This window comes from Clarias gariepinus, chromosome 5, assembly GCF_024256425.1.
Source record: "Clarias gariepinus isolate MV-2021 ecotype Netherlands chromosome 5, CGAR_prim_01v2, whole genome shotgun sequence".
NCBI lineage: Eukaryota > Metazoa > Chordata > Actinopteri > Siluriformes > Clariidae > Clarias > Clarias gariepinus.
Window position 1 is genome coordinate 18,635,385 of NC_071104.1, and position 12,245 is coordinate 18,647,629.

The 12,245-nt window shown below is 36.2% G+C and overlaps 2 protein-coding genes across 2 annotated transcripts; one reads left to right on the forward strand and one right to left on the reverse strand.

Annotated features, from left to right (window-relative positions):
* Positions 1-325: 325 nt before the first annotated feature.
* Positions 326-5,529, forward strand: si:ch73-390b10.2 (Golgi pH regulator). Its single transcript, XM_053497228.1, has 14 exons — positions 326-537; positions 630-689; positions 1,366-1,469; positions 1,557-1,663; positions 2,105-2,206; positions 2,307-2,427; positions 2,543-2,623; positions 2,756-2,865; positions 3,439-3,527; positions 3,792-3,884; positions 3,978-4,073; positions 4,413-4,502; positions 4,664-4,729; positions 4,821-5,529. Exons 1-14 carry the CDS (start codon positions 496-498, stop codon positions 5,025-5,027), a joined length of 1,368 nt encoding a protein of 455 aa, XP_053353203.1. The 5' UTR covers positions 326-495; the 3' UTR covers positions 5,028-5,529.
* A 419-nt stretch (positions 5,530-5,948) lies between these two features.
* pdzk1 (PDZ domain containing 1) lies at positions 5,949-10,480 on the reverse strand. The gene is made up of 9 exons (XM_053497227.1): positions 10,410-10,480; positions 8,748-8,960; positions 8,379-8,604; positions 8,141-8,277; positions 7,840-8,035; positions 6,963-7,159; positions 6,542-6,778; positions 6,167-6,424; positions 5,949-6,080 (listed from the first exon to the last, which is right to left on the reverse strand). The coding sequence occupies exons 2-9, from the start codon at positions 8,952-8,954 to the stop codon at positions 6,027-6,029; spliced, it is 1,512 nt and encodes a 503-aa protein (XP_053353202.1). The 5' UTR covers positions 8,955-8,960; positions 10,410-10,480; the 3' UTR covers positions 5,949-6,026.
* Positions 10,481-12,245: the final 1,765 nt, after the last annotated feature.

The window sequence follows — 12,245 nt, forward strand, 5'->3', positions numbered from 1 at the left end:
CGAGGAAAGGGTGACAAGCAGGAATTTCAAGTTGAGATGGTGCTTTCTTTGGTTCCAGTTTTTAAAAATGTGTTTGTCGGCTTTTCAATTCAATTTTAATAAAATTAAATCTCCTTAAGTTAATTTTTTTCTCTTTATGTGGGCCAATATTTTGTATTTCACAGATGAAGGCAACTTATTAGTCAATCCATGTTTTGGGGCGAAACTGCAGAGAGAGAGAGAGAGAGAGAGAGAGCGCCTTCTAGCGTTACAGCCACAGAGTCATGAAATATTAAGCCTTGCAGACGACAAGCGATTCATGATGTCATCAATATGCGCCGGAAAACTAATCATTGAGCCTGAGATGCAGGCGTAATACCCAACGCGAATCATAAAACACACCATGGTTGTCGTAATAGTTTTTCGGTTTCACGAATGACTCACAGTTCCTAAAGAAATAGGAGATTTTATATAATTATTATATGAAGGTGTTCGAGACTTGAAATATATGCCAGCATGTCATTCTTTGTGGATTCGGTTATTATGTTCACTTCCCAGGTGAGTGCTCGGGCTCTTCTGTACAGCTAACTACTGAATAATATTTATACAAAATGGTGTAGCGTTATAGTAGCTCGCTTTTTTCTTTGCAGGTGCTGTTTTTCGGATTTGGCTGGCTGTTTTTTATGCGGCAATTATTTAAAGATTATGAGGTAATCATGCAGAGCAACATGAAGTAACGTTATACATTACATTACATTCCTCCTTAGGTTTGTGGCATCAGTATTGTTAGAACCAGTTGCTTATCTGTGCTTTGTTGCTAAATGATTCATGGTGGACGGGTTTGCCTGCAAGTTGACATTTTTGCATGAATTTCTCAAAGAAGAACAACTTTTCTAAAGACTAATATAAATTAATTATCACTCTTTCACCATCTATACCACACTATCCTGTAAACAGGCTTGCGGGTGGCCTTGAGCTTTTCCAAGGAGACATGGGGTACAGCCTGGACAGCGTGACAATCTGTCGCAGGGCACAAACACATACACACTTACACACTCATTAACTCACACTATGGGCAAATTGGGAAGAGCAGTTAGCCTAATCTGCATGTCTGTAGATTGTGGGAGGAAACCGGAGTACTCGGCGGAAACCCACTAAGCACAGAGAGAACATGCAAACTCCATGCACGCAGACCCGTGATAACGGCTTAATTGCAAATTATAAACAACCCATCCACTGTTATTTCTGTGCACATAATTTGGACTACAGGATCTTCTTGCCTTTTAATGCAATTTTTAAATTTCATTTCATGAGTAGCTTGCTATTAAAGTTGGTAATAGATTATCTAATATTTAAGATATGAAACTCTCATTGTGTCTTTCCCAGGTGCGACAGTATGTGGTGCAGGTGGTTTTCTCTATCACATTTGCATTCTCTTGCACAATGTTTGAACTCATCATCTTTGAAATCCTTGGAGCATTAAGCAGCACGTAAGTGGCTTAGCAGTGACTAAAAATCCCATACATTACATGCGTTTTGAATTTACAGTGAAGTTTTTGTCTGTTTTATTTTTAAAGGTCCAGATATTTTCACTGGAAGCTAAATTTGTACGTTATACTGCTGGTTCTAATCTTTGTAGTGCCTTTCTACATCGGCTACTTTGTAGTCAGTAACATACGTTTGTGTAAGTATGTTATAATGTTTTTACAAAAATAAAAGAGTGCAAGATGTTTCATGTATTCTCACCCAACATGATTGTGTGTAAATTGTTAAATTGTATAGACGTTAAACTTCATCTAATGGAAATTAAAAAAATTAAAACAGGTCACTGATAATAACAGAAAAGTGGTCTGTCTGGTTATTCGTTGTCAGTTAGCTAACAAAGATTATGCTCCAAATTGCAGCACCTGTAACAATATAACCCTGATCATAATTGGTAAATTGTACAAAATTGTAAAAAATATTAAAAGTTTGAGAAATTGAGGTGAAATGAAGGAGGTTGCAATTTGGTTGCCTAGGTATGCATGTAGTAATAAGTATTTGTTTGTCTGTCTGTCTGTCTGTATGTTTATTTATTTATTTATTTATTTATTTATTTATTTATTTATTATCTTGTGTTTTACAGTGCAGAGACAGAGGTTGTTGTTTGCATGTGTTGTTTGGTTTACCTTTATGTATTTCTTTTGGAAACTTGGAGACCCTTTTCCCATATTAAGTCCAAAACATGGTAGGAAGCAGCACTTTTTAATTTCAGAAAGCCTAACATACTCAATTAAGGTAGAGCAGTATGGGATCCCGTTCACATTATAGTGCTCATTCCCCCTCAGGTATTCTGTCTATTGAGCAGCTCATCAGTCGTGTCGGGGTCATTGGGGTCACACTGATGGCCCTGCTGTCTGGATTTGGTGCTGTGAACTGCCCCTACACATACATGTCTTATTTTCTAAGGTAACTGGGCAGATATGAAGTTCCATGAAGGTGACATTGGAAACATCTCTACATATACGTTGATACGTCTAATAATATAATGTTTTCCTCCTATGTTGCTTTTTGGTGTTCATAGGAATGTAACAGACAGTGACATCCTGGCTCTGGAGAGACGGTTGCTTCAGACCATGGACATGATTGTCAGTAAAAAGAAAAGGTGAGTTATAAATAGAAGGCTGGAGAGGATTTAAGTTTAATATTATGTCTTTGTATGAGAAATCTGTATCTTGAGGGTTTTCTTTGAATAACACTTGCTCAGAATTTTTAGCTAATGCTCTCATATGCGTAGAATTGCCATGACCAGGAGGCAGATGTACCAGCGAGGAGAAGACCAAAACAAACAGACCGGAATCTGGGGGATGCTCAAGAGCGTCACTTCTTCTCCTCCAGGCACTGAGAGTATCCTTTGTCATAGTCTCTGCCTTTGACACTCATCTTGCAACTTTCAGAGTGTTTAAATGTTGTGCACTTTTCTGTCCACAAGCTTGAGGATCGTAAAAGGTTGCTGTTTCACCATTTTTAAAACAATTTCTTTGTGATTAAACATGATGTCATTTGAGTTTGCTGACTCACTGTAGAAAAGTTGTTTTTAGTGTTTAGTTAAACACTCTCTTCCTGTAAAAGTCAGTAGTTCTTGGTCATGTTCAGAGGAAAAAAAGGTACCGGATTCTGCTAAGGTCTGGGTCACGTAACTGCCGTTATCATGAAATGGAAGTGTATGCTCGTATATGTTTAATATATTCTCAAGCTTTTTAAAATTGATTCATGCTTGCATTTAATATCACCTATTTCAGTACCTTAAAATAAAATTATGGCTGCTTTTTGCTCAGATACTATTACTTAGGATTTTAATCTGAAATCACAGTTCTCATAAAATAATTAAACAATGTTAAAAGGCGGTTCAAAAAAATCAGATGAGATATGCTCTGATTTGGTCTAAATTGTGATTGACTTTCCTTGATATAAAAACTGATCTGTCTCTGATCCAGCATGAAGTAGATGCTCTGGAGGAGCTCAGTAGACAACTCTTCCTGGAGACAGTGGACCTGCAGGCTACCAAGGTAAAATATGCCTGTAATTATAGGCAACTATAATTGCAGTATTAAATGGAGTGCATCGTAAATCATATTATGAAGGCCAAACTGCACAACTTATACAGTATGTGCAGACCCTATTGTTGTTTATACGTAAGATTTTCAATTTTTTAATCACTGGACATGAGATTTAAATGACCCATGAGCATGACCTTGTTTTTTGCAAATTGCATTGTTGCAGAAATTATGTGTATGAAAATTTGTCATGAAATGTATTTTTTATGTCATCAGGAACGCATAGAATACTCAAAGACATTTCAAGGGAAATACTTCAACTTCTTGGGGTACTTCTTTTCCATCTATTGTGTTTGGAAGATATTCATGGTGAGCATTTCTTGTGGTCAGTGGTCGATATTATAATACATATAAACGGAATATGTGTGTATTTAATTCATTAACCCAACAATATTGCTTTAGGCCACCATCAACATAGTCTTTGACCGTGTGGGGAAGACTGACCCAGTGACGAGAGGGATTGAGATCACAGTCAACTACTTGGGAATCCAGTTTGATGTGAGAGAAAACGCATACACACTCACACACGTGCAACAGTATTAAAAAATGTCCTGTTGGACGTTGTCAAATGTAAAAAAACTAAACAAGTAAGAACAAAGGTGAGGGAGCAATCTATCTCTGCTCCGGTTACTTATTAGTCAGTCTACAGCCTGATGACGTCTCTACTGTCTTATTACATTTGAGTGTGTTTATAATCCTCCATGATAAAGCCTTACATTTCAAATAATTGTTTTTCTCCCTTGTTTATTTTCATTGAAAACACCTCACTTTGTCCTTTGGATAATTTCTAAGGCATGTGTATGTTAATGGCTGCTTTCAAATTCTTATTTTCCACAGGTAAAATTCTGGTCTCAGCACATTTCTTTTATCCTGGTTGGAATCATCATCGTCACCTCAATCCGAGGCCTTTTAATCACTCTTACTAAGGTAAAATATGTAGATATGTAACATATGTATATATTGTATGGTCTCAGGAGTGCTAAATTGAGCCACAATGTTTAATTGAACTGAATAGAAAAAAATCGTAAATAATTACATATTAAATACCAAGTAATATCCTCTTCTTAAATCATATTGTTGTTTTTCAGTTTTTCTATGCCATCTCTAGCAGCAAGTCATCTAATGTAATAGTGCTGGTACTGGCCCAGATCATGGTAATATACTTGAGCATAATGCATTGCTCTAATCTTTATATTTTATGACAAGACAATTACTGTGTGATTAATTTGCTGTTTTTGTCTATAGGGGATGTATTTTGTGTCCTCTGTGTTGCTCATGCGTATGAGCATGCCTCTGGAGTACCGTACCATCGTCACAGAGGTCCTGGGAGAGCTGCAGTTCAACTTCTATCATCGCTGGTTTGATGTGATCTTCCTAGTTAGTGCATTGTCCAGCATCCTCTTCATGTACCTGGCACACAAGCAGGCACCCGAGAAGCACATGACTCTGTGAAGTACTGAATGACCTCATAAAAGGGACATGGACTGAAGTGTTAAGCTGCTTTTTTTCAGTTTCTTCTTTCTAAGAGGCCTCTTTTTAATGAACCCAGAACTGAATTTCCTGAATCAGGAAGAGTAGACGATGCTGGTTTGGTTGAAAGGTGAAGGGCACTGGGTTGACTAGGTACATTATACTAGAGTTATTGGGTCATGATGGTGTTTTAATTGAAGTTTTTCTAAAAAAGATGAGCCAGTGCTTATTTTATGTTCTGTCTTTGTTCAGTGGATCAAACATACAGCTGGCATTGCTAGTGCCATAATTATGGTGCATTTTTATCTAATCAGCATTTGTGTTATAATTATACAAAAAAAAAAAAACCCTGCAAAATGCCGATGCAAAAATTTTAAGACAATAAAAGTATTGTTTTCAAGACAAAACCACAGACTTCAGAATGGCACAAAGTGATTATGGATTTTTTATTCACTAGTATGTGTGTGTGTGTGTGTGTTTACATATATATATATTATTCTATGCAGAGTAAATATATTTTATATCACTGCTTAATATCTTACCTTCAAATATTAACCTGAAAATGTTTTTGAGTGCAATGTAGCGACAAAAAGGTGGTTCAAATGGTTCAAAGAGCATACAGTCTTACACAATCAACACGTGAAGATGACATGATAAGACAAATCCTGTGCTTTCTTTACATGTTCACATCTATGTCATCTGCCAAACATCGCACAAAAATGCATACACGGATTTGTTTGAAAAATGTTAAGTTTGATCTTATGCAATACTTGGTATTACTGCTTCTCCCTTTTTTTACTTGCCAGCATTAATAGTAGATTGCTGAACTCCTGTAGTCTGTAGGCATGACTGCTTTCTATTTATAAGATTCTCTTTTTTATCAGTGAAATTATTGACTACATATTAAAAGCTTTTCATTTATTTGTGCAACTTTGACATGGCATCATATAAATATAACCCAGCACTTGGAAAACGTCTTTCTCAAAGCCTCTCATCTTCATTTTCTGAGGATGACGTAGATGATACAGAGGGTGTCTGAAATGGTGAACCAGAGGGCATGATATTAGTAAAACAAATACTGTAGATTGGGATTATCGCTTCAGAAGATATACTGCGCTCACCCTTTCACGAGACTGAGACTGAGACTGAACTGGTGTTTTCTCAGTATCCAGCAGCTGAGGGGTAATTGCAATCCCCTTAGCTTTCAGGTGCTCATAGGCTGCTCTCCCTGCTACAAGAAGGACCAGAGTGTCACCACTGTTGCGGATAAGATTTACTGCCTCCTCGTGTGTGCTTTTCTCTACGTTCACATTATTGACCTCCACCACAATGTCGTCATCCTCTACCCCGGCTCTATCTGCTGCTCCTCCCTTTACTACCTGTAAAAGTGTTATACTGTGCATGAATATCGATACCTTTCCAAAGGAAATATTTATATGAGATCCATGCTGATCTGAGTCATGAATAATCTGATAAATTTCTCAGGTTCTCCCCACCTCTTTGATGTATTGCCCATGCACTCCTTGGATACCATTAAGATGAAAGCCATACCCTGCGGCAGTCTTTTCCAGGCGGCACAATTTGGGTTTATATGTTTCTTCTGCAGCATTAGCCATGGCTGGGACTTGGGTGACATCATGTTTAGGTTCAGGCTCAGGCTCAGGCTCAGGCTTGCTTGGCTGAGACATGGAACTCCTCATTTCCTCCAAATAAAGTAAAGGAGATGCACCACCCTGGAAAACAAATTAAGTACATAGACATAAAATACTCCAATACTCTTTTTTAATTTTATTTTGTTTTTGTGCATAGAAGGAAACAAAAATTGTCGTGTGAGGTCAGGTAAGTAAAATTAATTTAAACTGGAAGAAAATTTTTATTAGGGCGAAAATATGAAAACGTAATCTGAAGGAAACTTACCATCTTGTACATCTTGTCTGTTTCAGCATCAACCACCAGAAGGCAGCATCGGTTTCCAAGTTGACGTATTTTATCCACCACTTCCTCATGAGTGAGACTATGAACCTCCTCTCCATTCACAGCCACCAGCCTGTCCATCTCCTTTAGTCCCCCTTTTTCTGCAGGGCTCCCACGGTCGATCTCTCCAATAAAATGACCTAAAGTACGATTACATATAGTGATCTCAGCATGTATGGAAATGTGTGCAGTTAGACCTCCTTATGTCAAATGCACATGCATGTAATTATATCATGAACTTGTTTTTACATCAGTCTGTATTGGATTCATTAGTCATTAGTAAGAACCAAAATTATCTGCTCAAGGTTTTAGATTCAAACAAGGATGATGCCTAATTAACAGGCCTTTGTTGTAAATCAAATGCGCACTATGACTCAGGAGTGTATGGTTTGAATTTGTAGTGGACAGGGTAAATGATAGAATGTAAATGATTGTGTATAATCATATGTTGCTAGAATGTATTACTGTGTAATAGTTTAACCTGACTGTAAATAATTTTTAATAATAATTTTTAAAAAAGTTTAATAATAGTGCACAATGCATGACAAATAAAATAAATAAATAAAAATGAGCCCACACATGTGGACATGCAGTTAGTTCTGGTCTCCATGTGAGAAGTAAAGCTGCACATATGGATGATGTTAGCAGCCTATGATTACTTTAATGCTGATCTCTCCAACATCTGTAATGTGGTCACTCATGCAGTTATTTTCCGACACATGAGAACACACAGCTGTCTTTTATAACTAAAAACTGTTAAATGTCTCTGATGCCAACAGAGTGTGTTCCACTCTTACCTTCTTCTTATTTACATACTTACCTGGATTTTTAGGGTCTGCTTTAAGGAAGAAGCCATAACCGCTGGCTTCTTTAGTGATTTCGACTATGCGAGGCTTCAGTGGGAGGTGCTTTGTTGTGGCTAGTCCACTTCCCAGCCTGATGTGCTTATTCTTAAAGTATTTGTCCGCGTCCTCATCCACAAGTAAAAACATCACACTGTTTCCAGCAGCTTTGACCTAACAAGCAGAGCATGATATTATTTCCTTTCTAAAGAAACTCAAAAATGTCAACACAAAATAAAAAAAAATAAAAAACATTTTAAAATTTGAAACTTTGCCTACTTTTTGCACAGCCTGATCGTGTGTAGCACTTTCTACATTTTCTCCATTGATCTCCAAGAGGCGATCACCTGCTTTAACTCCTGCATTATCAGCAGTGCCTCCGACGATCACATCGATCATGAACATTCCCTTTTCATCTGGGAATTCAGACAGAACAGAAAAACCCTTTAAAGTTATGAATTATAGATCACTGAAAGAATATCTAATATACTGTTATAATGTCTATAACCATTTTCACCTTTGGAGGACTTCATAGAGAAACCAAAGTTGCTGGTCTTCTGAAGAAAGCAGAGTTTAAGTTTTGGGGTTGTTGATGGGAATCCATTCATAGTGGGCTGATTCTGAGCAGAATAGGACTGTGGTTCTGCAAGATTTATGCCATTGCTTTTGGCCTGCCGGTATGCTTCGTCTCCCAAGACATGAAATGTGACAGTCAATCCACTTTTCTTAACCAGATCAGCAACCTGATACAGGTGAGAAAGCAAAGGTGCATCGCTAATGTCTCAGATAACCACTTTATCGTAACCCTTAACTTGTCATTATGAAATGCAATAGATGTCCTAGAAGTTTAAGTGTCTACTTTATAGTTTTAAAATCTAATTTGTACCTGGCTGTGTTCCAGGTTGTCCACAAAGGTTCCATTAACTCTGATAATGCGATCTCCATCCTTGAGACCTGCTAGTTCAGCAGGACCACCCATCTCCAAGGCCCGAACCAAATGACCTTCTACCCCCTCCTCAATCCTCAGGAAGAAGCCATAGGTCTGGCCGTCACGCTTGGAAAGGGCAATCACTCTAGGTTTTGGGGTAGCCATTATTACCTTAATAGAAATAAATAGTTTTATACAGTCACCATGCTTCAGTCTGAAGTCTGTTGTCATATTATTACTTTCTCTATCTTATCAAATTAGCACACCCATCATTCCCTACCTGGCAAATTATTTTACGATATGCTGCAACAACATGCTGAGCTTATCAGTGAGGTGTGGTGAAATTCCCTCCTATATAACTAGTAACATCTATGATATAATATTGCAAGAACGAATACATTAAAATCTAAATACATGTATATATTGACAGTAAAAACATAGCCAATCATGTGAAACTGACCCGAAATATACTAGTCATTCTGCTCAGAGTTTCTGATTTTTTACAAGCTTTCCAATTAGCTTCTGATAGGCAAGATAAATAGTGGATAAATAGTAATATTAATATTTTTACTAAATACGGAGGATAAACCTAGGATTTCAGATATGCTAAAACTGTCAGAATATAACAATCTTCAGATGTTAATTGTTAAGCTGGAGGGACTATGAAAGTACACATCTTGCTGGAACATTTGCACTTTGCCTCAATAATAAAGAAGGACCATAGTGACCCCTGACAACCATGAAAAAGGAGCGTGTCAGTATGCTTAACTCTGACGCAAAGAACAGATTCTTGGGGTTAACAAAGCACATAGGTATTTCTACAGTTTAACCAAAGACATTACTATTTTTAAATGAGTACAAAATATTTCTACATATATATAATTGTACACTTTATTTTGAATAGGTGTCCAAAAAAAAGTGTATTATGCTTCTACAGGATCACCACAATTATTCCAGTGCTTAAAAAAAGTCATGATTCCTCTATTAATTTCTTTTTCCCTAATTAAATTTTTTATACTACAGTATTTAGGTTTTCATGATGACTCTGCACTTTATATTTGATCCATATTCAGAAGCTTTCTTATATTTAATCACTTGTAGTTACATAAAAAAAAGCAATGCAGGATTGTACTTAAAGAAAGGCTTAGTAATTTACCATTAGGAGAAAGACGCTTCATTTAACCCTATATTTGAAGTACTTTATTTTAATCTGAAATACACCAGTCTATTCACCTTTTCAAAGTGTAATATTTTGTTATTATTCTATTTGGTTCGATTGCTTTTAGGGTTTTTGATCATCAGTAGCAAAGCACCAGGATTTTCCATATCCACATATCAGTGGTGTGCTATGAACATTGCTTGCAATGGATACCTTTAGTCTTTAGCAGTGTAGATAAAGAGGCTTGTATTCATAATGCATATATATTTACTAGTCTACATTTAGAAAGCAGTAACAAATTAGTAACACCCAATCTTAACAGATATCTTTTAGTCAAGGTACTGGAACCATAAACTCACAGATGGCTAATCAGATGATTTTTATAAACATTTTTCCATTTTAATTCTAAAACTAATCTGATAACACTAGTAATTTATAGAAGAGGTATAGATGCCACTTACTTATTCCTGTCCTGTTGATGTACCAGCCTAAAGGAAGTGCTTGCATCTTTTTTTGCAAGTGTTATTTGCCCATGCACAAGTGTGAAATGGACTTTGACAGAGCAAGGTTCACTTAAATGGTGAGATATTTAACCGCATATTATGTCTGGAAGTCATTTCAGAACACTTCATGAGCATAATAACAATCAACATTGCAACCTGGGCAAATCACTCACTTTCACTCACTCACTCATCATCTATACCACTTTATCCTGTATACAGGGTTGTGGGGGGAATGGAGCCTATACCCAGGAGACAAGGTTATGAGGGCAGAGTACACGGAGGAAACCCACCAAGCACAGCTTGCCACCTGGGCAAATCATAAGCCTTTTAAAATTGAGAAGAGGTACAGTATCAGTATTAGGCACCTAAATGTGATTACACTTCAACAGATGTAAGATATATAGTACTTAATAACATAAGTAGTAATTACAAATCAAGTACATTTAGAAACTTTGCAAACTGTTATAGCTTATTAAGAGATATTAAGAGTCACTAAGAGCATTTAGCTAGCTACCATTTATTTTACAACCTCAAATTGCAATAAATGCTTATAATCGAATGGGGATGCATGAGACATGCAGTATAAGTATGCAAAGTCAATATGTGTAGTTGTAGAAGGAAAAATAATTTCCTCTAGTTGATTTACTATTACTGGTTTAAATGCACGCCAAGAAGACATCTGCCTTATAAAGGGGGGTAGGGGGTGGCTTAGCTCCTTTTACTTAGTCAGTTCAGAGCAATGCAAGTCTTTAAATTTCTACTGGTGCTACAAGACTGCATAAATCATATTCTCCAACTGCTACTGTATCTGATTGAGTAATTGATTGAGGATTTAGACATCAGTTTAATTTGTAGAACAGTAATTTCGGTGGTAATAAAGGTAAGCGACTAGATTGTACTAAATGCATGAATGTATTGCAAACCATAATTAATGCAGACAGAACATGTTTCTAAGATTCCATCCAAGACTTCTGATTTAAAAGACCCATCCAGATGTTTACTGGCTAGGTCACTAGATATTTATGTAACTCCACCTTGTAAGTCAGACTTCTGCCAAATTCTTTTGGCTCTTGGTGAAGAAGAAAACACAATTAATAAAGCATTATATATCTCAGTTTCTTACAAGACCCTTTTCTTATACATATACAGTACTATGCTTTTCATGATAACAAAATTTTACCTTTACTTATAACTTAACTTCAGGTTTTTTTATGCATTTTCAAATAATTCATAATAGTTAAACAGACAAAAAAAAAACAACAACTAATATTATACCATGTTATATATTTTCCCAACATATAGAGAGGAGGATTAGCATTGTATATAACTAGTTACTGGTTAAACTTTATAAAATCCTGGGAGAGTATGTCTGGGAAAGTTACCAGTTTTCTGCAGATCTCTAGAAGAACAGATTGATATGACTATGGAACGGGTCATAATTTTGGCAGCAGATAGAAGGACATATTAATGTTGAATTATTTTATATTGAACATGAATTAAACATAACAGTAAGTTTATACAACATCTGTTTATTATTATATTATTAGCAAAATTTATTAGTTTTACTTTTATTAGAATTTAACTAACTCTTATAGCGCTTATTGGCTGCAAAGTACATAAAGATACAATTTAATTTAAATGTTATTTACGTAACAACCTAATTTCCCCTCACATCTGTTCCAACCACTCAGCATTCAACATCACCAGTATACTAATCACCAGCCTGATCATCTTTCATCATCTGTTAGATCATTTGTAAACTGATTTTAATGTTTGAATGAGTCAAAAATTACT

Coding starts and splice junctions, on each gene's coding strand:
- si:ch73-390b10.2 (XM_053497228.1), top strand. CDS start 496: ATGTCATTCTTTGTGGATTCGGTTATTATGTTCACTTCCCAG. Junction 2,624..2,755: donor ATTGTCAGTAAAAAGAAAAG/GTGAGTTATAAA, acceptor TCATATGCGTAG/AATTGCCATGACCAGGAGGC. Junction 4,503..4,663: donor TTTTAATCACTCTTACTAAG/GTAAAATATGTA, acceptor GTTGTTTTTCAG/TTTTTCTATGCCATCTCTAG.
- pdzk1 (XM_053497227.1), bottom strand. CDS start 8,954: ATGGCTACCCCAAAACCTAGAGTGATTGCCCTTTCCAAGCGTGACGGC. Junction 7,160..7,839: donor AGCAGACCCTAAAAATCCAG/GTAAGTATGTAA, acceptor ATCGTACTTTAG/GTCATTTTATTGGAGAGATC. Junction 6,425..6,541: donor ATGGGCAATACATCAAAGAG/GTGGGGAGAACC, acceptor ACACTTTTACAG/GTAGTAAAGGGAGGAGCAGC.